Below are 24,641 nucleotides of genomic sequence, written 5' to 3' on the forward strand. Positions count from 1 at the left end.
GGTGAGCATCCTTCCTGGGCCCAGGTTCTGGGGCAGGCGAGGCCGTGGGCTCAGAGCAGGGCTATAGGCTTGTTCCCCGGGGCACCCAGGTACTGAGAGGAGGAGCTGGCGGCTGACGTGGCCGCACTGTCCGGGGTCGAGTAGGTGGTGTAGAGGCCGGTCACCTGAAGGTCTGGGAAGGACTGGTCACTGCCGCCGGAGACGGGGGTCAGGCCCGAGGCCCCCAGCTCACAGCCCAGTGGGGAGTCTCCGAAGGCGCCCAGTGTGTCCAGGCTGAAGCCTTCATCCTTGATCTCCTCCCAGAGGTTCCCTTTCAAAGACAAGAGCGTTCATGTCAAACGGACCCGAGTTCGAAGGCCGTCTTAGGGCTGAGGCAAAGACCACGTGTGGTGTTTAAAGTCACGCGTCGCAGGACAGCATGGAGGAGGCAGCGATCCCGGCCCTTCCCTCTCCACTGGGCGTCCTTGGGAACGTCACTACCATCTCGGAGCCTTGGGCTCCTCGGGAGGAAATGAGATGATCAGAGAACCCACCGCCTAGGATTGAGAGGCTGAAACTAGGGGATGAGTGGGAAATGCTCGGCCCTCGTTAAGTGGTACCATCATGGTCAAAGCCAGGGGACAAAACCATGATTTTCCCAGCACGTTTTAACTGCACGATAATCCAGGCGGAGAAGCAGGGCAGTTCACACATACCCATTTCACAGCTATAACTGACTAACTTGCTAACTAACCTGATACCTTGTCCATTTCCCTCACTAGACACGCAACTCCTTGAGGGCAGAGGATTTCTTGGCCGTTGGCTGGCACACAGTAGGCGCACCAGTGTTAGTGAATGGATGACTTATGAGCCTCCACTGAAGCCTGAACTCCCCTTGCTCATTCATTCATTCATTCATTCGTTCCCCGTGTATTGAGGATGACCATGTGGGTCAGAGTGTGACCTGGCACGAGGTTGGCACATGCAGGTTGAAGCAGTTACTGGTTGAAAGTTTGGGGTCAGAGAGGCCCAGGTTGAAATCCCAGCTCTGCCACTTACTAGCCGGGCGACCTCAGGCCAGTGACTTCACTTCTCTTGGCCTCAGTTTCCTCATCGGCAGAATGGGAATATGAAATGGCAGTGGCCTCCCAGGACTGTCGCAGGACGATGACTCTGAAGTGCTTGGCACGAGGCCTGGTATACCGTAAGTGCTAACTAAATGCTTGCTGTAATTTGCTAGGATTATGTGGCTGGGAAGTGTTTTTTGAAGGGACGAGCTGTGGGATAAATGCAGACTGCCCTCCTTTCGCTTGCCCTCCCTGACCTTTCGGGCTGCTCCTCCCCCAGCCTGCCCCTCCCCCCTCTGTTCCCCTCACCCCCTTCCTCCAGCCTCACCCTGCAGAGCGAAGTCCATGATGCTGGGGTCCAGGGCGTCCACCTCGGTGTTCATGTCAGCGCTGATGTTGATGAAGTCCACAGGTGCCCTTCCCATGGTGGGCTGGGGGAGGGGGCTGGGGCTCAGGTCCGGCAGGGCATGCAGGGGTGGGGTCTGGGCCGGGGCAGGAGAGTCTGGGGTGAGATGTGCCTGGGGCTGGACCTGGTGGTGCAGGGGAACCGACTGCAGGGACAGGGTCATCAGCGGCTGGGGTGGGAGCTGGGAGACGGCCAGGCAGCTGTGGGCCATGGCCACCGTGGTGGCATGGGTCAGCACGGGGGCCTCAGGCTCCCCTGGCTTGCGGGGGCGTCGGCAGCTTTCTGGCCTGTCCGAGATCAGCTTGTCCAGCTCCTCTGCAGGCAAGTGGGAGAGGTCACTCATCAGAAGCCACCCTACAGTTTCTGGGCCCCAGCCCAGGCCTGGATTCAAATCCCAGTGATTTTAGCAAGCCTCTTGGACTCTGACCTCAGTCTCTTCATCTATGAGATGGCATCACACACTGCACGGGGTTGTGGAAATGGAATGAAATCAGATTACATAGGGACTTTGAGGAATGAGGGGCATCTCAGGTAGCATTGGCTCCTCCCATGGGGACAGTGTTTTATGGGACAATCCTGTAACTCTAGGACTTCACTTAAACCTCGTAACAGCCCTACGAGAGGGAGGTAAGGCAGAGATTACAAATCCCACGAGATTGGGACAACATGTATTAACATACAAGGGGTCCTAGCCACTCCCTGCTGATAAAGAGACACGAAGCGTTGCTGTGGATTGAAAATTGGATCCTCCTTAATGCTCTTGGATAGAAACAAGATGCAAATTACTCTTGAATTATTTTTGGTTGTTGGCTTGTATCTCATTGACTACAACACAGTTTTGAGACTGGATCACTAGGGTCCCAAGATCTATTTGGGTTGCACCCATTTTAGAAACGAGGACACTTTGAATTTAGAAGGTGAAATGGCCTGTCCTAGCTCACACCAAATATGTGTCAGGACGGGCCCTGGATCTCGAACCAGACCCCAGAGCTCTCAGCTGAGGGCCTACTGGACCCTGCTCTGGTCTTTCTCCCCATCTTATTGAATTGTTCATCTCTGAGCTAGACTCCCATCCCCCTTGATACTCAAACCTCAAACACGATGATATTCACAGGGCCAGGCCAAATATTCCTAAGGCTGGGTGGCATTAGCCTCCCATGTCACTCTTTCCATTCATATGTCACTTGTATGTCCCCAGCTTCCATCTCTTAAGTAAAAAAAAAAGCGGGTACAATATTTTTTTCTAATCTAAAAGTAATTCATGAACAGGGTAGAAGATTTGGAAAATAGAGAAACATGTGAAGAATATAAAAATTATCAGTGGTCTCTCCATTCACAGTAAAGATTTTGGTATATTTCTTCTAGTCCGTGTGTGTGCGTGTGTGTGTGTATACATGTATGTCTATAGATATATACATATGTGTGAGTGTATGTGTGTGTATGTATATATATATGTATACACACACACACATATATATACACAAATGGGTGTGGATATATACGCATTTTAGAATGTGACCATGCTGTGTATATTGATTCATAACCTGCCTCTTTTCACTTATTGTATTGGGAGCATTTCTTTATATTCCCAAAATATTTTTATCTCTAATACTTGCACGGTATAACATTATATCTATTTAAATAATCCCCTATTGCAGGTTGTCTAGATTGCTTTCAGTTTTTTACTATCAGAAATCACTTCATGATGGATAACTTTGTTCATAAACCTTTTGGTCAAATCTTTGATTTCTTCAGCATAAACTGCCAGAGTAGAATAAGTGGACCAAATTGGAGGACCAAGTTTGCAAGTTTTCGCTACATTACTTTGCCCTGGAAAAGTTTCACAGCTTACGTTCCCACCAATTGTACATGATGCTGCTGATTTCTCCACATCCTAGCCCACACTGGGTGTTATTGTTTTATTACTTTGGGAATCTGTACTGATGTGGTAAGAAAGGTAAGGAAGCCGTGCTTTCCCATGGTTGTTTCGTTCGACATGTCTGTGGGAGAAACTGGGATTGTTAGCGAGATTCTACAGCTTTTCATGTTTCTGACCAGACCCTTCAATGGACCAGCCACCACGTAGGGATGGAGAGGAGAGGTGTATTCAGGGGAGGGGAGGGGGGACAGTCACCAGGCGCCCATGTCCCCGCCATGGTGTCTGGGCTCGTTGTGGGATGGGCAGGATGCCGGGCGTGTGTGTGTGTGCGTGCGTGTGTGTGTGGCGGGGCACCCGGGCCTCACCGGGGTTGGCCATGCTCCGGTGTGTGTGTGTGTGTGTTTGTGTGTGTGTGTGTGTGTGTGTGTGTGAGGCGGGGCACCCGGGCCTCACCGGGGTTGGCCATGCAGGATGCCGGGCGGGTGTGTGTGTGTGTGTGTGTGTGTGTGTGTGAGTGAGGCGGGGCACCCGGGCCTCACCGGGGTTGGCCATGCAGGATGCCGGGTGTGTGTGTGTGTGTGTGTGTGTGTGTGTGCGCGAGCGTGTGTGTGCATGCGGGTGTGTGTGTGTGTGTGTGAGTGAGGCGGGGCACCCGGGCCTCACCGGGGTTGGCCATGCTCCGGGGTGTGTGTGTGTGTGTGTGTGTGTGTGTGTGTGTGAGGCGGGGCACCCGGGCCTCACCGGGGTTGGCCATGCAGGATGCCAGGCGGGTGTGTGTGTGTGTGCGTGTGTGTGTGCGTGCGTGCGTGTGGCGGGGCACCCGGGCCTCACCGGGGTTGGCCATGCAGGATGCCAGGCGGGTGTGTGTGTGTGTGCGTGCGTACGTGTGTGTGTGTGTGTGTGAGGCGGGGCACCCGGGCCTCACCGGGGTTGGCCATGCAGGATGCCAGGCGGGTGTGTGTGTGTGTGCGTGTGTGTGTGGCGGAGCACCCGGGCCTCACCGGGGTTGGCCATGCTCTGGGGTGTGTGTGTGTGTGTGTGTGTGTGTGTGTGTGTGCGTGCGGGTGTGTGTGTGTGTGTGTGTGTGAGGCGGGGCACCCGGGCCTCACCGGGGTTGGCCATGCAGGATGCCGGGCGGGTGTGTGTGTGTGTGTGTGTGCGTGTGTGTGTGCGTGCGTGCGTGTGTGTGTGTGTGAGGCGGGGCACCCGGGCCTCACCGGGGTTGGCCATGCTCCGGTGGATGGCGGCCAGGTCCTTCCTCTTCCACTTGTGCATCTCCTCCTCCATCTTGTCGATGCGGGCCAGGTTCAGGGCCCACAGGCAGCCCTTCCGCGAGGAGCCGCTCATCTTATTCTCCACCTTCTCAAAGCACTTGTTCAGGGACAGGTTGTGCCGCACTGAGTTCTTCCAGCCGTCGGGAGCCGTCTGTGGGGAGAAATGGGCCCGTGGGAGACCCCTGCAGGGACGCCCCTCTGAACCCTCTCTCTCCTTGGGGATCTCAGACTCAGGGCTAGAGGGGCAGGGGAACGATGTCAGTGTCCAATGCTCAACCTCGAGTCGGGAAGACAAGAGAGAGCAGCGGGGCAAACTGTGGCAAACGGGAGGGTCCATGCCCTGATTAAAGGGGCAGCTGCACTTTAGCTCTGGGCAGTGGTTAAGACATGAGGACAAGGCCCAGGGCTGCCAGATCTCCCGCTCTTTCTCTCCCACTCAGGAAGCAAGCAAGATGATGCTAATATGTGGATAACTGGTCGAGTGCATTAAATGCCGATCATTTTTATAAATGCTCATACTTTACTGTTAGGTAACCAGATATTGCAATGCACCTCATACCCTATTCATTTTATTCTCTCTCTGTCTCTGTCTCTCTCTCACTAATGGTCAGCCAGGTGCCAGGAGCTGCCAGTGCCTTTACATGCAGATCCTTACTAACCTTGCCAGCTGGGTATCATTCTCCCCATCTTACAGAGGGGGAAACTGAGGCACAGAGGGTGAAACTGAGGCTCAGAGAGGCAAAGGTTCTCACCAAGTCTGTGTTTAGCATCATTATGTTTTACTGAGTCTGTGCTGAATAACTAGGTTGGACCTCTACCCTTTGCCCCCTGGGATGCCTGGTGAAGTCCTCTTCATCCGTCAGAGCCCAGCTCAAATGCCCCCTTCTCTTTCGGGATTTCTTGGCCCATGTCTGTGTGAGTGCACGTTATAGGTGTCTATGGACATAACTAGGGGACTAAAAGGGTGGTCCCGTTTGGCCCGGGGCCAATCCTGGGTTCTGGCAGTGCCAGGGAGAGGCCAGAGCTACTCCAACATCCCTACCCTGGCTGGGCCCCTCACCTTGAAGTAGGGGAAGTGCTCCTTCATGAAGCTGTAGATCTCGCTCACGGGCAGGCTGCCTGTCTTGCTGTTCTTCAGGGCCATGGCGATCAGACAGCTGGAGGCAAAATGTGGGGCAGGCCAGGCATGAAGTCATCTCAGGCTGACAGCCCAAGCCTCCTCTGCCAGGAAGCTGTCCCTGCTTAACCCTACTGGTACCAGCCCCTACACATAGTGTTAGCTCTTGATACCTTTTCCTGGCCCTGTCTTTCCCACCCCCTGACCTTGACCCTGAGCTCAGCCATTGGTACCGATTTGAGAAACCTTGTCTTTTCCTCCTTTCTATCCGTTTCCCATAACTAATGGGCCTTTAGACTTTCACTAGGCTGCTTACCCCCCTCCCCAAAACCTTGTGAGGTACATAATACTATTATTTGATGACTTTTTACATCAGAGGGAACTGAAGCTCAGAGAGGCCAAGCCACTTCCCCAAGACCACACAGCTTGTGAGTGACAGAGTGGAGTGCTGGGCTCTGTGTCTGGGGTGGGTTCTCAACCCTGGGGGTTGGCTGACCACATGACGGTCCTTCCTAAGAACGGGTCCCACCTGGGGGTTCCCCACTCCCCAAAGCCTCCCCCTTGGAAGCCTGGGCCACCACACCCAGCTGTCTGAGGTGCCCTCAAGGCAGCCCTCACCCCTCTCCTCCCTGAGGTCCCCACAGTCCCAGCCGCCCTGGACCTCACCTGTATGAATAGATGGGCTTGGGGTAGTGTTTGGGGTGCAGTTCCTGAGATGAATGCACAGCCATGCGGGGCTGGGGGTAGGGAGGCCGTGCCCCAAACGGGGAACCATACAGGCCCACAGGAGCGCACTTCCCACGGGTGGGGACGGGGAAGAGTGGCAGAGAGAGAGACGGTGAGAGAGAGCATCAGTCACTCACGATGACCCCACCCCACCCCATCTCAAAGAGCCAGGTGCAGGGTTTACAACCGCAGCAGACCGTCTTGTCTCCGCCCACCGCAGGGTTTTCGGGGGAGCCGAATGAACAACCCCATGACATGGTGAAGAATGTTATTCCCATGTTCCAGGTAGGTAAACTGAGGCTCAGAACAGTCCCTAGCCAGTCCAAGTCAGGAGTGTCTGCCTCTGAGTCCAGGGCCCCTCCAAGCCCCCGGTACCTGCTGGACACCCGGGGGTAGCGGGAACTGTGGTTGGGAGGTGGGAGAGTACAGCTGTGGTGGGTCCTGCAGGCTGGATGCGGGCTGGCCCCCCACAGGGAACTGGTTCATTTGCTGGGGCCGGGAGAGAAGGAGACAGAGGATCGAGGGGGGACTCCAGCCCTGTCGGACACCCCCCTCCCTCCCTGACCCCTGTGGTGGCACTTACGCTGGCTCCATGGTTGGTCAGGTGACCCAGACCCAGCATGCCTTGGGGGGCCATGCCAGCTGGGCCGTGGAGCAGGGGACCTGGGGCGGCTCCCACGTGCAGGTCAGCTGCCCTGGCCAAGGCACCTGGATAAAGGAAGCACAGAGATGCCCAGGCTGGGGGAATGGTGGCTGCGGGCAGGGACAGCCCAGTCCCTGGGCACCTCCAGAGAATGGAGCCATGCCCCACCCTTGGGGCCCGGCATATGATAGGTACTTGACAAATTACTTCTCTGGGTATAGTGGTGGAGAGTGGGTTCCTACCAGCTGTGGGCCCCTATCTGCTCTTCTGCCAAGCATTAGCTCAGGGATAGCAGATGTACCCCCCTTCTCCTGTGCTGGGCCTGTGACAGACGTTGCTAATCTATCACAGATTCTCACTGCACCAGCCTGATTTTAGGTAGCCACCACCTCCGATCAAGCAAAGCTGATGTACAAGATGATCCTGCTTTGGGGCCTTCAGCTCTCCTCTGAGTTCTGGCTGCCACCTGGGCTCATCCTTTGTGCTTTGGTCTGTCTGCCTTGTCCTTCTGTCTGACCAGATCCTTAGCTCCCTCAGAGCCAGGACCATATTTTATGTGACTCAGGGCTCCAAACACCTGGCATAGTGACAGGCACGCAGGAGGTGTGCAGTGATGGAAGGGGCTTTCTTATTTCACAGTTTACATCTACGGAACACCTACTGTGTGCAAGGTACTTTCTGCATCGAGTCCTCACAACACCCCATGAGGGCAGTTTTATTATCTTTTCGTTGCAGATGAGGAAGGAGGTTCAGAGGGGAAGGCACCCGCCCAAGGTCACACAGCTGTCCCCTTGGGGTTCTAGATCAGGGATTGACAAACTATTGGCCACTAGGCCAAATTGGCCCACAGCATTTTTTTTTAATTAATTAATTTATTTCTGGCTGTGTTGGGTCTTCGTTGCTGCGCATGGGCTTTCTCTAGCTGTGGCGAGCAGGGGCTACTCTTCGTTGTGGTGCACAGGCTTCTCATTGTGGTGGCTTCTCTTGTTGCAGAGCATGGGCTCTAGGCACACGGACTTCAGTAGTTGTGGCACGCAGGCTCAGTAGTTGTGGCGCATGGGCTTAGTTGCTCCGTGGCATGTGGGATCTTCCTGGACCAGGGCTCGAACCAGTGTCCCTTGCATTGGCAGGCGGCTTCTTAACCACTGCACCACCAGGGAAGCCCCACAGCATGTTTTTTTAAATAAAGTTTTATTGGCACACTACACCCATTCACTTACATATTGTGTATGGCTGGTTTTGCACATCAGTGACAAAGTTGGAAAGTTTCAACAGAGACCATCTGGGTTACAGGGTCTAAAATATTTACTGGCCCTCCACAGAAAGTTTGCTGACCCCTGCTACTTGGCCAAGAACAATTTGTCCAATGAATGACATACTACTGGGGACTTCCCTGGCAGTCCAGCGGTTAGGACTGTGCCTCCACTGCAGGAGGAGTGGGTTCGATCCCTGGTCGGGGAACTAAGATTCCCACATGCCACGCGCAGCACAGAGAAAGGAAGGAAGGAAGGAAAGGAAGAAAGGAAGAAAGAAAGAAAGACTAAACCCTAGGCATTAATTTTTCAACTACGGGTACTTTTAATGTACTGTGGTGATTTTTTTTTTCTAGCTTAAAATTACCACGGCATATTTATTTTTAAATACCAAAAGCCTCTCTCTGGTCCATTTTTTGAGTTTCTTTTGATCACTGACAGGCATTCAATTCAGATTTAACAACTTGGTCTGCTGGAGAGAAAATTACACTTATCTAAAAATCTGATTCCATTAATTTTAGCACAGAAATACAGAAGTCTGTGAGAACAATATATTCCTGCTTGTAGCATCTGTATTTTATTTTAAGAATATAGCTTTATAAAATATAGGAACTTGAGAACCACTCATAAGAGGACAGAAGCAAACCCAGTGTTTGTGTACAGTTAATCCTCCGTCTTGGGGAAGGAAGTCTGCCTAGTGCATGTACTGCAGTGATTGTTTTTGTTGACTGTTTTTCTTTGACACTTTCTGTGCCCCTAAACATTTAATCCTCTTGCTTTGACTGCAACTAGCTGCCATTTACTGAGCACCTACTGTGTGCCAGGTCCTGAGCTCAGCACTTTCTTTGAAGAAGTCAAAGTACTTTAAAAAAATTTTTTTTTATAATCATTTTTTAAAATTGCAGCGTAGGGACCTCCCTGGTGGCACAGTGGATAACACTCTGTGCTCCCAATGCAGGGGGCCCATGTTCGATCCCTGGTCAGGGAACTAGATCCCACATGCATGCCGCAACTAAGAGCTCACGTGCCACAACTAAGGAGCCCGCCTGCCACCACTAAGACCCGGTGCCACCAAAAAAGAAAAAAAAAAAAAATTGCAGCGCAGTTAATTTACAATGTTGTGTCAGTTTCAGGTGTACAGCAGAGCGATTCATATATATATGTCCTTTTTCATATTCTTTTCCCTTATAGGTTATACAAAATATTGAGTATAGTTCCCTGTGCTATACAGTAGGTCCTTGTTGTTTATTTTATGTATATCAATAGTAGTGTGTATATGTTAATCCCAAACTCTTAATTTATCTCTCCTCCCCTCCTCCCCCTCAAAGTACTTCTTCACTTTTTAGAGGTAAATGAAATAAACTTCTGTAAAGGGTCAGACAGCAAATATTTTAGGTTTTGCCAGCCATGTGATCTGTCTTTGTTTTTTAATAACCCTTGAAAAATGTAAAAGCATTCTTAACACAAAGGCCACAGGCCACAGGCTGCATTTGGTTCCGGAGACTGTCGTTTGCTGACTGCTCTAGGTGTTCAAGATGTACAGGGGTAAGGGAAGGTCTGTCTTTATTTGCTGCTGAAAACTTAGCTCACACAGAGCCTGGCACACAGTGATGCGCATATGAACAAACCACATCCCCCTGGGGAAGGTAGAGTTAGTCCCATTTTACAGAGGCAGAAACAGAGGCCCAGAGAGAGAGAAGGTGACCTGGCCACGTCACACAGTGGTGGATGGCAGTGCTGGGCATCGCCCCTCCCCCGCACCACCCTCACGCCACCCCACCTCGCCCCCGCGCCTACCTGGGTGCGTGTGCGGCGGACTGGGGCCACCCAGGTCCACATGGCCACTCGCCCTCTGCTGCAGCCTCGGCACGTCCACGGCCGTGAGCCACGACAGTGACTGCAGGTCCCCGGGAAGGTCATCATCGCCGGTGGTGGCCAGGAGCCTGCGGGGAGGGGCAGGAGCTCGGGCAGGGGCGGGGAGCTCAGGCCAGCTCTTGAGGGGCTCGCCTACCTCTGGAATCACCCCCTTTAGCCTCTCACCTCCCCCAAGCCACCCTAATCCTCCAATCTGCCCACCCCCAGAGATCCCCCTTTGGCAGCCAGATCGCACACCCTCAAATCTTCCCTTCCTTTATTCACTTAACACGTCTTACTTAGCCCCTACCCCCAAATAATAAACATTAACGTCTGTTGAGCACTTACTACGTGCCAGGGACTGAATCAAGTCCTTCACAGGTATTAACCCACGGAACACCCGTCACCTGATGGGGCAGGTGTTATTATTATTCTCATTTCACGGATGGGGAGACTGAGGCTCAGGGCACTGGGTCACTTGCCCAAGGCCACACGGAACAGGAAGGGGTGGGGCTGGGAGCCCAGCCTGAACTCTTCACCGTGACCCCAGGTAGCCCCTGGAGGTTCCAGTTAGGACCCACACCCACCAACCCTCAACTGATTCACAAGCAAAAGCATAGCTTTCTGTGGAAAGAAAAAGTCTGCCCATCGAGGACAGCAGGCAGGTACCCCAATTTGGGGTAACCATGGCTCCCCGGTGCCCTTGAAGTCATGCTCGCCCCACAGCTCGAGGGCCCCGGGCCTCACAGCAGCATCCTGCCCGTGTTATGTGGCTGCAAACCAGCCAGGAGCCCACGCCACACCCAGCACACCTGCGGCCCCGCAGGCCAGGCGCTTTCTGGTCTGTTGCCCAGAGGCCCACCGTCCAAATTCTAAACTCCAGGTTTCAAAACTAGGTGTCCTGGGGCCTCAGAGAGAGAGAGAGAGAGAGAGCAGCAGCCTGTGGTTTTCTCATGCACGTGACCGTGGACCCAGCTGGGGCATCAGCCTCCACCCCCTCCTGCCATCTGCATGGCTGCCTCAAGCCTGTGTTCTCTCTCCTTCCCTCACTCTGTCTCTCTTCCCCCCTCCTTCCCATCTCTCCCGCTCTCTCTTTCCTTGTGTTTTAGGGCCACAATTAGCGTTGCCATGGCACCCGCTGCTCGGTTGTAGCCGGGCCTGGGCCCTCAGCCCACCAAGCTGGCATCAGGTGACCACACGGCTGCCCCGGTGATTGGCTGCCTCGTAGGAAAACAGGGCCTGGAAACGATTTGAAAACTCGGCTGGTCCGTGTCCGTAGCAGCAGTTGGCCCGGCTGCTGTCCCCTGGCGGCCCATTGTGTGACAAACGACTGTTGCCCCCATGGCACGTGGCTCCCATTGTACTGGGGTCTCCCTGCAATTGTTTTTACAGCCCCCCCGGCTGCCGCCCATTTGACCCACTCATAACTCATCTGGACAAGTGACAGCCACAGGCCAGGCCTGGGCGATGCCATCTGTCCCGTCCGGCCCGTGGAGACCATGGGGTGAGGCTGAGGGGCAGGGCTTGATGTGCCGCCCGCTGTCAGGGGAGCCTGGCCAGCCCCCACCCAGGCCCCTCCTCACCCCACGGCCAGCCGACCTCCCAGCATCGGTGGTATGAGCTCCACTCCTGCTCAGTAACCTGCTGTGGCTCCCCAGTGCCCTTGCTGCTCTACCTGGCGCTGGGGCCTCAGGGAGGAGTGGAAATGAAGCCCTGGTGGCAGGTTTCTCAAGAGGGGGGCCCATCAGAGCCCCCTGAATGGTGGTGGGGGACTTGTAAACACACCAGGTTCCTGGGCATCACCACGGAGCAGGATCTCTGGTGGCAGGGTGAATCTGTTAGATTATGTGTTGGTTAAGAGCTTGGACTCTAGGTTCTAATCCTGATCTTCACTTACCAGTGGCCCTTGGGGCCACTGACTTAACCTCGCTGAGCCTCAGTTTTTGATCTGTAAAGTGGGGCTAAATAATAGTTCCTATCACATAGGGTATGCTGAGGATTAAACGTATTGTTGCATGAAAAGACTTGGAACCATGCCTGACTTTGCCGTCATTAATATCAATATTAATGTTAATGATAATATTAGCCAAGTCCTCAGGGGACTGGAAATACATCAAAGCTTTGGGCTCTGGGGTCACACAGACCTGCCCCTGCTGCAGCTACCACTAGCGGCTTCCATTTACTGAGCACTTCTTGTATGCCAGATGCTGGGCTCCATGACATGCCCATTTTACAGATGGAGAAACTGAGGCCCCGAGCTCGCAAATGCTCTGAGCTTATTTCCCCCAGAGTGAGAATCACATAACGTAACTGCTTAGCACACAGCTGCACATGTGGTAGGGGCTGAGTTAATGGTGCTCTTCTGATCGTTCTTTTCTTTTTTTCCTGCTGTTTGTAAGCCCTGTTGGGCCTCCCCTTCCCTCATAGCAGCAGCCCCAGCATCTGTCCTGCCCCTGGCACCCCATGGCCCCACCTCCATGCTAGGAAAGCCGTTTTGGTTCTTCCTCCCCCACCCAAACTGTGCTCATCCCTGGAGGCTCACTTCAAACTCTGTCTTCTGGCCTCTTAATGCCAAAGTCTCCTCAGACATCACCTGACCCCACCCCTCATTTTACCCATGGGGAAACTGAGGCCGAGAGAAAGGAGGCAGTTTGCTTCCAATGTCATACTCCAGGAAAGGAACAGGGCAGGGGCTCCTGGCTCCCCATGTGGCCCCTCCCAGCCCAGGAGTACCTTCTCCTCCAGGAAGTCTTTGCCACCCAGACCCCAAGCTCAGGGACCCCCTCTGCATCCTGACTGCTCCCTGGGCCGGTGAGTCCTGCCTCGCCATCCCTCTGCCCACATCCTGGCTCTCGGCTCGCTGAGGGCTGGCCCTGAGCCCCCCATCACCCTGTGGCCCAGCACACAGTGGTACTACTTAAATGCTTGCTTGGCCGGTTGAAACAGGCTGACCCCAGGCCACCAACCCAGAGAACTGCTTGACAGTGACTGTCACATCCAGCACTTTTAGCCGTCCTCTGCCCCCTTGAGTCCTTGAGACAGCCTCAGGACAGGGACAGGGAAGAAATAGCCTCAGGACAGGGACAGGGAACAGACATCCCCACTTTACAGATGGGGAAACTGAGGCCAGACTGGTGAAAGCAAAATTGCGACCAGGACTCGAATTTGGGTCTGTCTGCTGCCATCTTGGGCTGTACCTGCGGCACCACAGGCAGAGAACCGGATGTCGTCTCAGGCAGATGCCCCACCCCGAGTCCTGGGCTCTCAGCTAGGCTGTGTGAACGACCATCACCCAGGGGCTGGTTCAAATGCAGAGTCTAAGGTCCAGCCCAGACCCTGGAATCGCACCCTGGGGCTGTGGGGCCCGGGAAGCTGTGTTTTAGTGCCTCCCTAAGCTCTGGGGGGAGGGCAGCCCTGAGGGGGTGTGGCAGGGGCTTTGGCGCAGCTCAGGCTTTGGTTGGATGGATCTGGGTTCAAGTCCTTATGACCCCCCGTCTGTGAGACCTCGAACAAGTTACTTCCGGTCCCTGAGCCTCCATTTTCTCATCTGGAAAATGGGAGAGGAACAGACCACATCTCCCTGGGTTGTTGCAGGGATCAGATGAGCCAGTGTGTTCAACTTTTGGCACAGGCCTGGCCCCCGTTCTCCCTTCTTGGGGGTTTGCTTGCTCATTCTGGGGGTGGGCAGCCAGGTCCTGTTTCCCTGCTGCCTCAGGGATCCCAGGGTGGTCTGGTCCCCCCTCCAGTTCAGGCCAGAATGCCTGCTTCCATGTGCCTGGCACATGGCCCGGCTGGCCCCGCTGGTCTCCTGAGATGGCTGTGGATGCCCCAGAGCTCTGTGATGGAGTCTGCGGGCCCCGAAACCTGGCTCATGTCCCGCTGCCCCCTAGGCTCACCTGGCATCCAGGCACCTCTCCACTGTGTGTCACAGGAACCAGGAGGTGATGCTCTAGGGCCTAAATGGGAGTGTCCCATCCCCACTGCCTGGCCCGGGGCCTTGACCATCTCTGTCCCCTTCTCTCCCACCCTCCTCTGCCCCTGCAAAGAGGCATACAGCCCCCTCTCCACGGTGGCATGTAAAGGTCCCCCAAACCTCTCCCTAACCAGTGCCTAGAATTCCCTCATTCAAGGTGTCCCCGTGTGCCCCATTCCTGCTCTCTCCTAGCACTTCATTTTAAGTGGCATAAACCATGGGATCCTTGGCAGTTGTGACAAGAGAAAGACTTCTTGGTTCAGGAGCCACCATGGCTTCTGAGCCATAGCCCTTGGAAAGGCACTTAATCCCTAGCCTCAGTTTTCCCACCTATAAAATGGGCACAAATGATAATAAGAGCTGTAATATCTTATAACCTGCCTGGGACTGGCTTGCTGGTGTGGAGGCGAAGTGCCTTGTGAACCATCCTGCCATCTGCGAGGGTTTGGGATTATTCCCTGGAGTGTGTGTGTGTGTGTGTGTGTGTGTGTGTGTGTATGTGAGAGAGAGAGAGAGAGAGAGAGAGACACCCTGTGTCAGTCTCCTGAGTGGGTTTCTTGTCTGCTGGAAAATGATGGGATATTTGCAATGCAAAGGAAGAGGCAAACCCAGCCCCATCGCCCTGGGATCTCCCAAGACCTGTCCTACTCACTCTCTGCATCTCTGGGTGAGGAGGAGAGCCAGCCCCAGGTCACCATGTCGCTGATGCCTCCCCACCCAGGGTCACCTCTAGAGGAAGCTACAAGGAGAATGAAACTATGAAACTTCAGAGACACAGCTCCTTCCTTCCATCTACTCCCTCCACTCTCCCCACCGCGCCCCACCCCCTGTCTCACCCTCTCACCCCCGTCCCTCTGTTCTGACTCTCTCCCACTCTTTCCTTGCTGGTATCTCTGTGTTTGTCTCTGTGTATGTCTCTCTGTCTCTCTGTCTCTGTCATTGTGTCAGTGGCACCCTGTGATGAAGTCCTGGCCCCACTTGTCCTGCCTGGTGACATCAGATGTGCTTCCAAACCTTCCTGAGCCTCAGTTTCCTCCCCTGCAGAGTGGGATAACAATGACAGAGGCAAAGCGCTCACAAGAGGCTCTTAGTAAATGTCCATCCTCTTCTCCTGTCCCATCTCTCTCTGATGTGGCATCCAGGGCCCCCAGATCTCTCGCAGACCTGTCTCCGTCCCACACATTCACTCACCCATCATTCCTGTGTCCCCAGTGCCAGCACTATTTAAAGACACTGAGCCAGGCTTTCAGGGGATGAAAGCAGTTAACCCATGCTCCCGCGCCCAGGTAATTCCCACACGCCCAGTGCTGGGGAGCCATGGCCCCCGCCACACCCTTCTGCCAGCTCAGGTGACCCCGTGGCTCTGACACGGATGTAGTGTGTGACGGGCCCTGGGCCCCAGGATACCAAATGTTCCCACCTCCTCCAGCACCTGCCATTGCGCCTGTGTATCTTCTCTTTTCACAAAGGATGCCTTCCCTTCTCCGTCTCTGGACCTGTCATCATCCCCCCACTTGAGCCCCTGTTTCTCTGAGCTCCAGGGAGCCCCTTAGTGGGCCACAAGCCTCCACCTTCTGAACCTGGCTGATGTCCCCAGGGAGGGCAGGGGCTGCACTCCCAGATCTCGGGGGGGCCCCAGGTCTGGCAGGGAGGAGGCCAGGACAGGGGCCGAGTTCGCTGCTGGGTGCTGATGCTAAAGCAGGACCCTTGCACCCTGGGAGGAGCCATATACCCAGAGCCCATCACAGGGCCGGGCATACAGTGGGTGCTTAATAATTACTCAGAGATTGGACAAGTGAGCAAACAGATCCAGCCGTCTAGATGCCCCGCCCCCACTGCCCCGGGGCCCAGGCAGGGGTGAAAGGCTCAGTGTAATTTAATTTTATAGTTAAATAAAATTTAATCTTATTACAGCCTGTGGACACAGGTTGGGGTGAGTGAGCCCCTGGGGTGCACCTTGTCCCTAATGGAAGTGGGTTACACAACTGATCTCGCGTCATCCTCACGAGAGCCTGATCAGGGAGGTATGTTACCATTACTACCTTCCCATTTGCCAGGTAGGGACACTGAGGCCCAGGAGAAACAGGCCTGTTTAGGGTCCCCCAGCCAGAGCCTGGGTTGACTACAGCCCCACTGTCCTCTCTCCCTGCCCTACAAGGAACAGTTGAAGAAATGTGCTCTGTGAGTTCTAGAAAATCCAGGCACTGTGCTGCCCGATAGGAAGCCACAGGTGGCTATTTAAATTTAAACTCACTAAAATTAAATAAAATGATAGATTCAGTTTCTTCGTCACGCCAGTCACATTTTGAGTGCTTGGTGCCCACATGTGGCCAATGGCTGCCATAGTGGACCGTGCAGATGTGGAACATTCCCATTATCGCAAAGCATCCTACTAGGCGGCAGCCTTCTGGAACATTCTTCAGTCTTGATGGAACAATCTGTGGTGTTTCTACCTTGCCTTAAGACAACTGGACATTTGATTTGGATTTGGACATTTAAGGAGCTGATTTCATGGAAGTTTGAGTTTTATTAGATTTGGGTGTAAAAGAGTCCTCCACCCCACCCTCCCACCAGTGAGGAAGTTATGGGGAAGGGCTCTGTAAAAATTGGAGCTGCATATAAGGCAACTCATGAAGTAGTGAGCTCTCCATCCTGGGAGCATGCAAGTAGGAGCCAAGGGATGACCTGTCAGGCCCCTGTTGGATGAAAGATGAGGCTTAAGCAACCTCCAAGGTTCCTTTTGACACAAAGACCCTGTAACTCAGGGGAGCAGTCTGCAGGTAAATCCCTGGTTGCATTTCCAAAGTTCTAACATCTTGGGCAAGCCCCTTTCCCTCTCCAGGCCTCAGTTTCCCCATCTATAAAGCACTACTGGCAGAGTAGAAGTTCCCTCAGGGTCCCACTGGCCCTAGGGCTCTAGGAAGGCAGAGTAGCACCCCAAGGTTAGGAGCAGGTGTGAACCCCAAGACAGGCGGGCCCGGGCCTGACCTCTTCCTGGCTGTATGACCATCACCTGCCCTGGGCCTCAGTTTCCCTGCATATAAAATGGGAATAATAATAATAATAATGGCACCTACCCTAAGGGGGCTGTTGAGAACACATTAACAGTTCATCTAAGCATCATATCAGATGAAGCATCTGATTTCAGTTCAACCTGAAAAAGCAGGTTAAACTATTACCTCAAGGGTTCCAAAGGAGACCCCTGGCAATACATCCTTCTCAAACCAAGTGGAGGATTTGTCACCAGCAGGGGATCCTCATTAGTGAATAGAAAGCTTTGGGGGCAAAAAGAAAAGAAAAAGACCTAGGTAGCACTCCAGAGTCCCTTTCTGAATAAAAGGGTTCACTCGCGGCTCCCCGCCCATACAGGAGGCACTTCTTTTCAAAGCTCAGCCACATCCATCTTCTTCTTATTAAAATGCACGTGCACGCGTGCACACACACACACACACACACACACCCTTAAGGGGCATCATCATCCCCTTTCACAGATAGGAAAGGTGAGGCCAAGCCAGGTGAACCCACCTCAGCAGCCTCTTGGCAGTGGTCCCAGGTACTGGCCCCAGCACCTCCAGCCTGACCCTCCCCAGGCCTCAGTTTCCCCATCTGGAACACAAGGGGGTTGAGCCCCTTGCACCTCCATGGGGCGGCCACTGGGACACACCACCTGCAGGGCCACCTGGGGTGGAGGACTGTAGAGGTGGGCAGCCCACCTCTGCCGGGGAGTGGGATGCTGAAGGGTACAGTCCCATTCTGAGGGGGTTGCAGCATGGAGTGTCTGAGAGGTGGCAGACCCTGGTTAGGAGCCAGGTGGTACCCTGGGAAAATCGACATCAGAGTAATAACCCTTTCTCGTCAGTGCAATAATGGGGCTGCCATTTCTCAAGTGCTTCCTCCATGCTTATCACTTTACCTGTGTTTCCTGTAATGAGTTTTGCTCTGAAGGTTCTGGGTTTATCAGAAGGCCCAGGCCCGCCCTCCGTAATGCTACATTCTGAGCCCATCTCAGCTAGAAAGCCTGGGTCCTGGCTCCCGTGTTTCTCTTTTTGCAGCATTTCAGTGTACTTGGTTACAAGTGTAGGCTCTGGGGTCCACCAGGCCTGGCTTTGAATCCCACTCAGTCACTTAGTAGTTGTTAGATTTGTGTGCAGTCATCTGCCTCTCTGAGCCTCAGTTTGCTCACCTGTAAAATGGGAGTGCTAACGCCTGTACACATCTCATAGGGGGCTGTAAGGACTGAATGAGATAGTTCAGGTAGGGCGCCCAGCACATCAATGTGTATTGCATGCCAGTGGTTCAGATTAGTGTCAACATCCTCCAAAGAGTATGGATTCAGCGTGAAGTGGGCTCCATGGGGAGGGCAACCTGCAGAGTACCTGACACTCAGGAAGCACCAGCTTCATTCCACAAATTTTTCCTGAACTCCTACCTGCCAGGCCCTGTTCTGGCAGGCAGACAAAGTTCCCTCTGTCCAAGGAGAGAACTTTCTAATTGATCTAGGGATTCAAAGAAGGGGAAGTCTGCCCCATGGCATGCCCACCTTCCTGCCAGCCCTCTTAGGTCTGCATCTCCCTCGTCTCCTGACGGCCTGTGGGATGGCTATTTATCATACCCATTTCACAGATTGGATGGCTGAGGCCCAGAGAGAGGAAGGGATACCCCTCAGCCACACAGCATGTCAGCAAAGGAGCTGGGATTTAAACCACCCACCCTGGAGCCTCTTCACTTGGATGATCTGCCAGTATGGCTGAAATAAATCAAGTTGTAAGCAGGAAGGGCAAACGATTATCACGTCATTTTTAGAAGGATCAGGCTGCAAGTTGCCTCCATGGTGATGGGGCCACTGGTCAGGGGACTCTGTGGTAGCCCTGGGCAAAGTGAGATCCAACTGGAGTCCATGGCTGCCATTCTGCACTGGCCAGGGGACCAAGCTGATAACATTAATTAACAATATCCTTAATTGATCAGCCGTGTTAATTAATCCCATGGAGGGATGGAAGATGAGCCAGGAGAGTAGGGCACTGGATGGGGTGAGCCCAGGGGGACCTGGATTCCAGTCCTGGCTCCACTCCTAATGGGGGTCCTTGTGCAAGTGACTCAATGCCTTTGAACCTCAGTTTTCTCATGTGTAGAATAGAGGTGAGAAAAGGGCCTGGCCTGCTTCCTGGTTCAGGGTAGGTAAATCACTGCAGGGCGTGGTACAGTATGTGGCTCGAGTGCTAGGCAAGTGTTTGTGGAATGGATGGATTTCATACCCAGAATTCAGAGCAACCTTTCAAAAGGGACATCAGAACTTGTCACTGTCCTTAAAATCCATCAGGGTAGTAAGAGTCGAGCTCCTTGCCGTGATCTGGCCCTTGGCCATTTCCTTCCTTCTCCCCTTTGCTCTAGCAAACCTGTCCATCTTTCAGTTCCCCAAACATTCTATGTTCTCTTTGCACATGCTGTTCCCTCTGCCTGGAATGCTGTTCCATGCACTCATTCACAGCTGGCTCTTTCTCATGTTTCTGGCCACAGCCTAAAATTTCCCTCCTCTGAGAGGTCCTCCCTGGTCACCCCAACCCCTGGTGGTCCTTCCTGTGTTGTGTCTGCAGAACATTTAGCATTTTGCCATGAGGTAGATTCATTTATACATGTTTCCAGTCTTTCCACTCTAGGAGGGCAAGGATGGAGAGGCCCTCTATTTTGTTCAGCACCCACCAAAGGGCCAGGCACCCTGTGGGCATTTATTCCATACGTACTGGAGTAGGAAAGGGAAGAGGGATCCCCCCCAGTCCAGCCCAGTTCAGCTCCAACACATCTTGCGTTCCCCAATCTCTATCCATTTCCCGCCCAGCTTAGACACCACCTCCCCCAGGAAGCCCTCCCAGACCAGTCCAACATCTCCCAGTCTTTCCATCCCCGGGAATGACTAGTGCCATTAGTATCTACCCATGGCATAGATTCCTGAGATCACTCAATAATTTTAACTCTCTTGTCTACTCCTGCCTTCTCAGTGCAGAGCCCACATTTAACCCTTTATTTCCTATCTTGGGAGTTCTCAGAGTTGAGACAGCAATTGCGCAGTAGAAGGAACATCTGTTTGGGGTTCGAATCCTATCTCAACGCCTTTGTAGCTGTGTGACCTTGGGCAAGTCACTTCACATCTCTGTGCCTCAGTTTTCCCATCTGTAAAATGGAATAAGAATTCCCACCACAGAGGGAAATTGTGAGGATAAGATCAGATAACCTGTAAGAAAGGGCACCAGGCAGGTACTCAAACCACATTTCTTTCTTTTCTCCTCTGGCCTTTCATGGCTACTAGGAGGGGTTTGCCAAGAAAATATTGTCTCTGCGGGGAGTGGGGTGTCAGATCAGCATCCCTGCAGTACAGAGAGACACGTCCGCTATGATTATAACCAGGAGGTTTTACCTGCCTTCTGGAGATATGGTTAGTAAGAAATTGTTACATCGTTACCAACTGTTCTTGTTTACGATCCAACCTTTACACAAAAGGGATTAAACATTTCATGGAGCTGTTTACTTAGCGAACATATCATTTGTAATATCTTTCCTAACCGTTTACAGGAAAAAGAAAATCTAATGCCATTTTAGCAAGCTTAGAAATTCCCAACTGGGCCAAGAGTGAGGGTAATGTGAAATGATTTGATTAGGAATTTGGAAAAGAGACTCTCCTTTTTAGAACTTGGCTCAGGACTTGGTGTGCGTGGGCATGCTGTGTGCATGTTTCTAGGGGTGGAAACACAAGACCCCAAAGGAGAACTGCACCCCAGGAAGGCTACCTCTCTTTCTTTGTCCGAGGGTAGGCTGAGGAGCTATTCTGGCCACCTGAACACCCTGAAGGGTGCAGGGTTGTAAAGATGCTCAGTTGGTCACTGCCCCTGCCATATGGAGCCCCTCACCCAAGGAGGTTACAACCGATGGGTGGAGCCACTCTGGAATGGGGGTAAACCATCCGCCACACTCAATGTAGTGGGAGGCTTAAGAGGAAAGGCAGGTGGTGTCCGCCTGCCCTGGTCCACAGGACAGGATTTTGTCATCACTTGAGAGTGAAACTTCCCTGAGTTTCCGTGAATGTGCTATTTCTCATGTGATATTTATCCATCCATCTCTCCATCCGATGCATATTTATTAAGTATCTACTGTGTGCCTGGCACTGTGGTTCACTGATGAGAAAACCACTGTCCAGAGAGGGAAAGGGTTTTGCCCAAAGTCACCTCCTTTATTAGAGGAGGGACTGAGGGTTTGGGGAATAAACACCCGGCACAAGGCTCTGTAATGATAACCACTGAGCCGCATGGCCCTGGGAGAAGCTGAAGTTCCAAGGAGCTAGCAGCCTGCCTCCTTTTGCAGCTCTGGGCCTCAGTTTTCCTTTCTGTAAAAGGAGGTTGTTGGATCTGACCTCTAAAATAAGGAGTTAGCCCACAGTTAAGTGCTTAATAGCTCTCATTATTTCCTAGTACCCCTAAGAGTGGATTCCCTCCTAGTTTTGAGCCAAGGCGAAAGCAGCTAACCCACGCCGAGCACGAGCTGTTGTTAGCCGTTGCTCAGGAGATCCTCAGCCCCAGGCAGGCCGGGATGCTCCTGCCCCTTTGCTGTCTAGGCCTGGCCACTGACTCTCGACAGCTCCCTGGGGACAGGGCAGCAGCCTCCAGCTGCTACGCCCCCCCCCCAGCCCCCACCCTCCCTGCACACAGCCATTGAGACTTAACGGCCAAACTCAGCCCCTGGGGATGGAGGGGCAGGCAGCTGCATGGAGGGCTGCAAGGGGGCTGGAACCAGGCTGCACTAGCAGCCTGAGTGGTCCTCAGAGTCATTCTCTGGAGATGTGGCAGCGGCAATGAGAAGCCCATAAACTTCTCCTGGGCTATTATTCAGGGAGAAAAATGGGAGTGGTTGGAAGGGGTGGGGGAGTCTCTGTATAATCATAAAATCTCCCCTCCATGAGAAAGCACTCTACCCCAGGCCTGGCTGAACACCATTTCTAGATGGAAGCACAGGATCCTCCCAATGACCCGCAAATTGGGCTCTTTCATTGCTCCATTTCCCAGATGAAGAAACTGAGGCACAGAGAGGGGCAGTGACTTGTCCAGGGTCACACAGCTGTAAGGTGGTGGAGAAACTTGCTCTGTTCCAACTCCATGCACTCTTCACCAGTGGGGCATGGGGGTGGTGGCCATGGTACCCTCTGGGTGGGACAGCCTAGGGTTCGAGTCCCCACTGTTCCCATAACTACCTGCATCATCTTGTAAGGTTACTTAATCTGACTGAGCCTTGGTTTCCTCATCTGCCAAATGGGCACAAGAGTGCTACTCTCATAAGGTGGTTGTGGCACAGGGCAGGCAGGTACTAAAGGGTTAAGAAACCACCAGCTATTATTATTGTTGTTGTCATTATTTTGTTATTCTGCCTTCTGTTTATGCTGTTTAACATAAGAAAACAGCCCTGAATCCATGTGAAAAGGAACGGCTGGACCCCCAGGATTTTTCCAAGATCATATAGTTGGCAAGTGATAGAGTTAAAACTGTTATTTAATCTTTCTAACAACTCTATGCAGTGGGTACTATTTCTGTCCCCATTTCATGGATGAGGAAACCGAGGCTCAGAGGTCCACACAACCAGAGAAGCTGGGATTCTAACTGACTCAAGAGCCAAGCTCCTAACCCTTAGGCTGTCCCCAGCCCACTTCCCATAATTTAAACCCTTTCAGCGCAGAAAGGAAGCCCATAGGTCTTTGGTTGTGTGATCTTGGGAAAACCATTTCACTTTTCTGAGCCTCGGTTTCCTCACCTGTACAATGGGGGCTCATCTGAGCAGCCTCCCAAGCTGGGCATACAGTAGGTGCCCACACACTGCTGTGTGCCTGGCCAACATCTGGGGTCCCAGCCCCACCCACAGCAGTCTCTCAGCAAATATTTGTTTGAATGTGTGGCCTCATTCGGGTCTCAGAAGGCAGCCTTCAGGCCCACAGCCCTTGGGAAGCAGCCGCCCTCTAATTGGGGGCTTCGGTCTTCCCCAAAGGCACCGCTGGTGAGTTGCAGTGGCCCCGGGAGGTCAGACAGCCCCTGGGTAAACAGGGCTGATCTGACGTGACAGCCTGCTCTTCCCAGGCCAGCCCCTGTCCTGTCTCCACTCCACAATCTGGGCTGTGCCCCCTCTACCCATGGACACGGTACTTGCCTTGTGGGTGGGGCACTGGGAACCAGGGCAGCCCTTCAGTGGCTCAAGGGAGAGAGGCTGGGATACTTCCTTTTTCTCCTCCTCGCTCCCTTTGCTGGTGACCTTGGACAAGCCCTTTCTCCTTTCTTGGGGGGCATTTCCTGGATCACTGTTAAGACCACTGGAGGAGAAGCAATAACTGCTATTGTCATCTTAACATCTACCCAGTTGCCCAGTCTCTCACCCAGGAGGGGACAAAAAACTGCAGGCTTTCAGTGGTCCCATTGCCCCATGCTACAAGTCACACACCCTCAGAGAGACCACCTTCGAAACCAAAATCTTCTCGCTCTCCTGCAAAATCACAGAATTTAATGTAACCATAGTTCTTGGTCAATTTCAGAAAACATAACCAGCACATAAACACTTTAAACAATTCAAAAAGATATCATTTGTTATTGTTGAAGCCCTCACCTGTATTCCTGTGGAGAGGGGTGGTGATTTTGCCCTGAGTTTCGAATAATTCCTGACATCATGGATGAGATGTCACTTTCTATCATCTCCTTGGGGAAAAGACAAGCAGAAAACAAAGCTCCCATCAGCAACGATGTGGACAGGGCAGAAAACTCATAGTTCTCCCACAATTCAGAAGGATGGAGCTCAAACAACTAACAGAACACTTTAAAAAAAAATTGTAAAGCAATTGTACTCCAATAAAGATAAACAAAAAAAAAGTACTAGAGGATTCCTGGGTGTCACAGGTCACTTTCCCAGGGCAATTCTACGGGGTTTTAGAAGCAAATGAAGAGAATGGAATGAAATTCCAGGTTCTTTCAAATTAATGGGGGAAGGGCAGAGGAAGACTCTAGAATCCAAATGTCAAGTCTTGGATAATGTGGACTTGCAAAATAGGAATCAGAAAAACCTGATTCCCTTCCAAGCCTAGTATTTTCAACCACAGCTCGATTTGACCACTTTGGAAAAAATAAACAAAAAAGGACAGCTTGACGTGTCATGTATGTTTCTCTGGGGGAGCCAAATTCCCACTTGCAAAGGGAATAATCTCCGCAGGGCTCCCGCCCTGGAAATGCCTTCAAAAATGCCACATGCCCTTGCTGGAAACCCAATCCAACTCCCCACTCCACCTCCTAACCCCCCGCTGCACACAAACTTAACCTTTAAAAGAAATCTTCCCTAAGTTTCTCAAACTCTGAGGCTGAAACGAACACAGAAACCCACTAGATTCTCAGATCCACCCCCAAAGTCATCAAGGACCCCTGGAAAGGAGAAAAGGGGAGCAAAGAGAGGCAGCCC

The 24,641-nt window shown here is 52.8% G+C and overlaps 1 protein-coding gene across 1 annotated transcript; it reads right to left on the bottom strand.

Moving 5' to 3' along the window:
* Window positions 1-50: 50 nt before the first annotated feature.
* On the bottom strand, window positions 51-23,887 carry FOXN4 (forkhead box N4). The gene is made up of 9 exons (XM_061170069.1): window positions 23,802-23,887; window positions 10,142-10,287; window positions 7,032-7,156; window positions 6,824-6,937; window positions 6,389-6,516; window positions 5,666-5,762; window positions 4,549-4,756; window positions 1,375-1,767; window positions 51-310 (listed from the first exon to the last, which is right to left on the bottom strand). The coding sequence occupies exons 1-9, from the start codon at window positions 23,885-23,887 to the stop codon at window positions 51-53; spliced, it is 1,557 nt and encodes a 518-aa protein (XP_061026052.1).
* Between the last annotated feature and the right edge of the window lie 754 nt (window positions 23,888-24,641).

The sequence above is a fragment of the Eubalaena glacialis genome, chromosome 15 (genome assembly GCF_028564815.1).
Source record: "Eubalaena glacialis isolate mEubGla1 chromosome 15, mEubGla1.1.hap2.+ XY, whole genome shotgun sequence".
In the NCBI taxonomy this organism is placed as follows: domain Eukaryota; kingdom Metazoa; phylum Chordata; class Mammalia; order Artiodactyla; family Balaenidae; genus Eubalaena; species Eubalaena glacialis.

What these genes read in the sequence shown, in the direction of transcription:
- FOXN4 (XM_061170069.1), bottom strand. Translation starts at nt 23,887, where the DNA reads ATGATAGAAAGTGACATCTCATCCATGATGTCAGGAATTATTCGAAAC. An exon ending in TACCCCCGGGTGTCCAGCAG is followed by an intron (nt 6,517 to 6,823) that starts GTACCGGGGGCT and finishes ACCCGTGGGAAG; the next exon opens with TGCGCTCCTGTGGGCCTGTA. An exon ending in AAGCCCATCTATTCATACAG is followed by an intron (nt 5,763 to 6,388) that starts GTGAGGTCCAGG and finishes TTTTGCCTCCAG; the next exon opens with CTGTCTGATCGCCATGGCCC.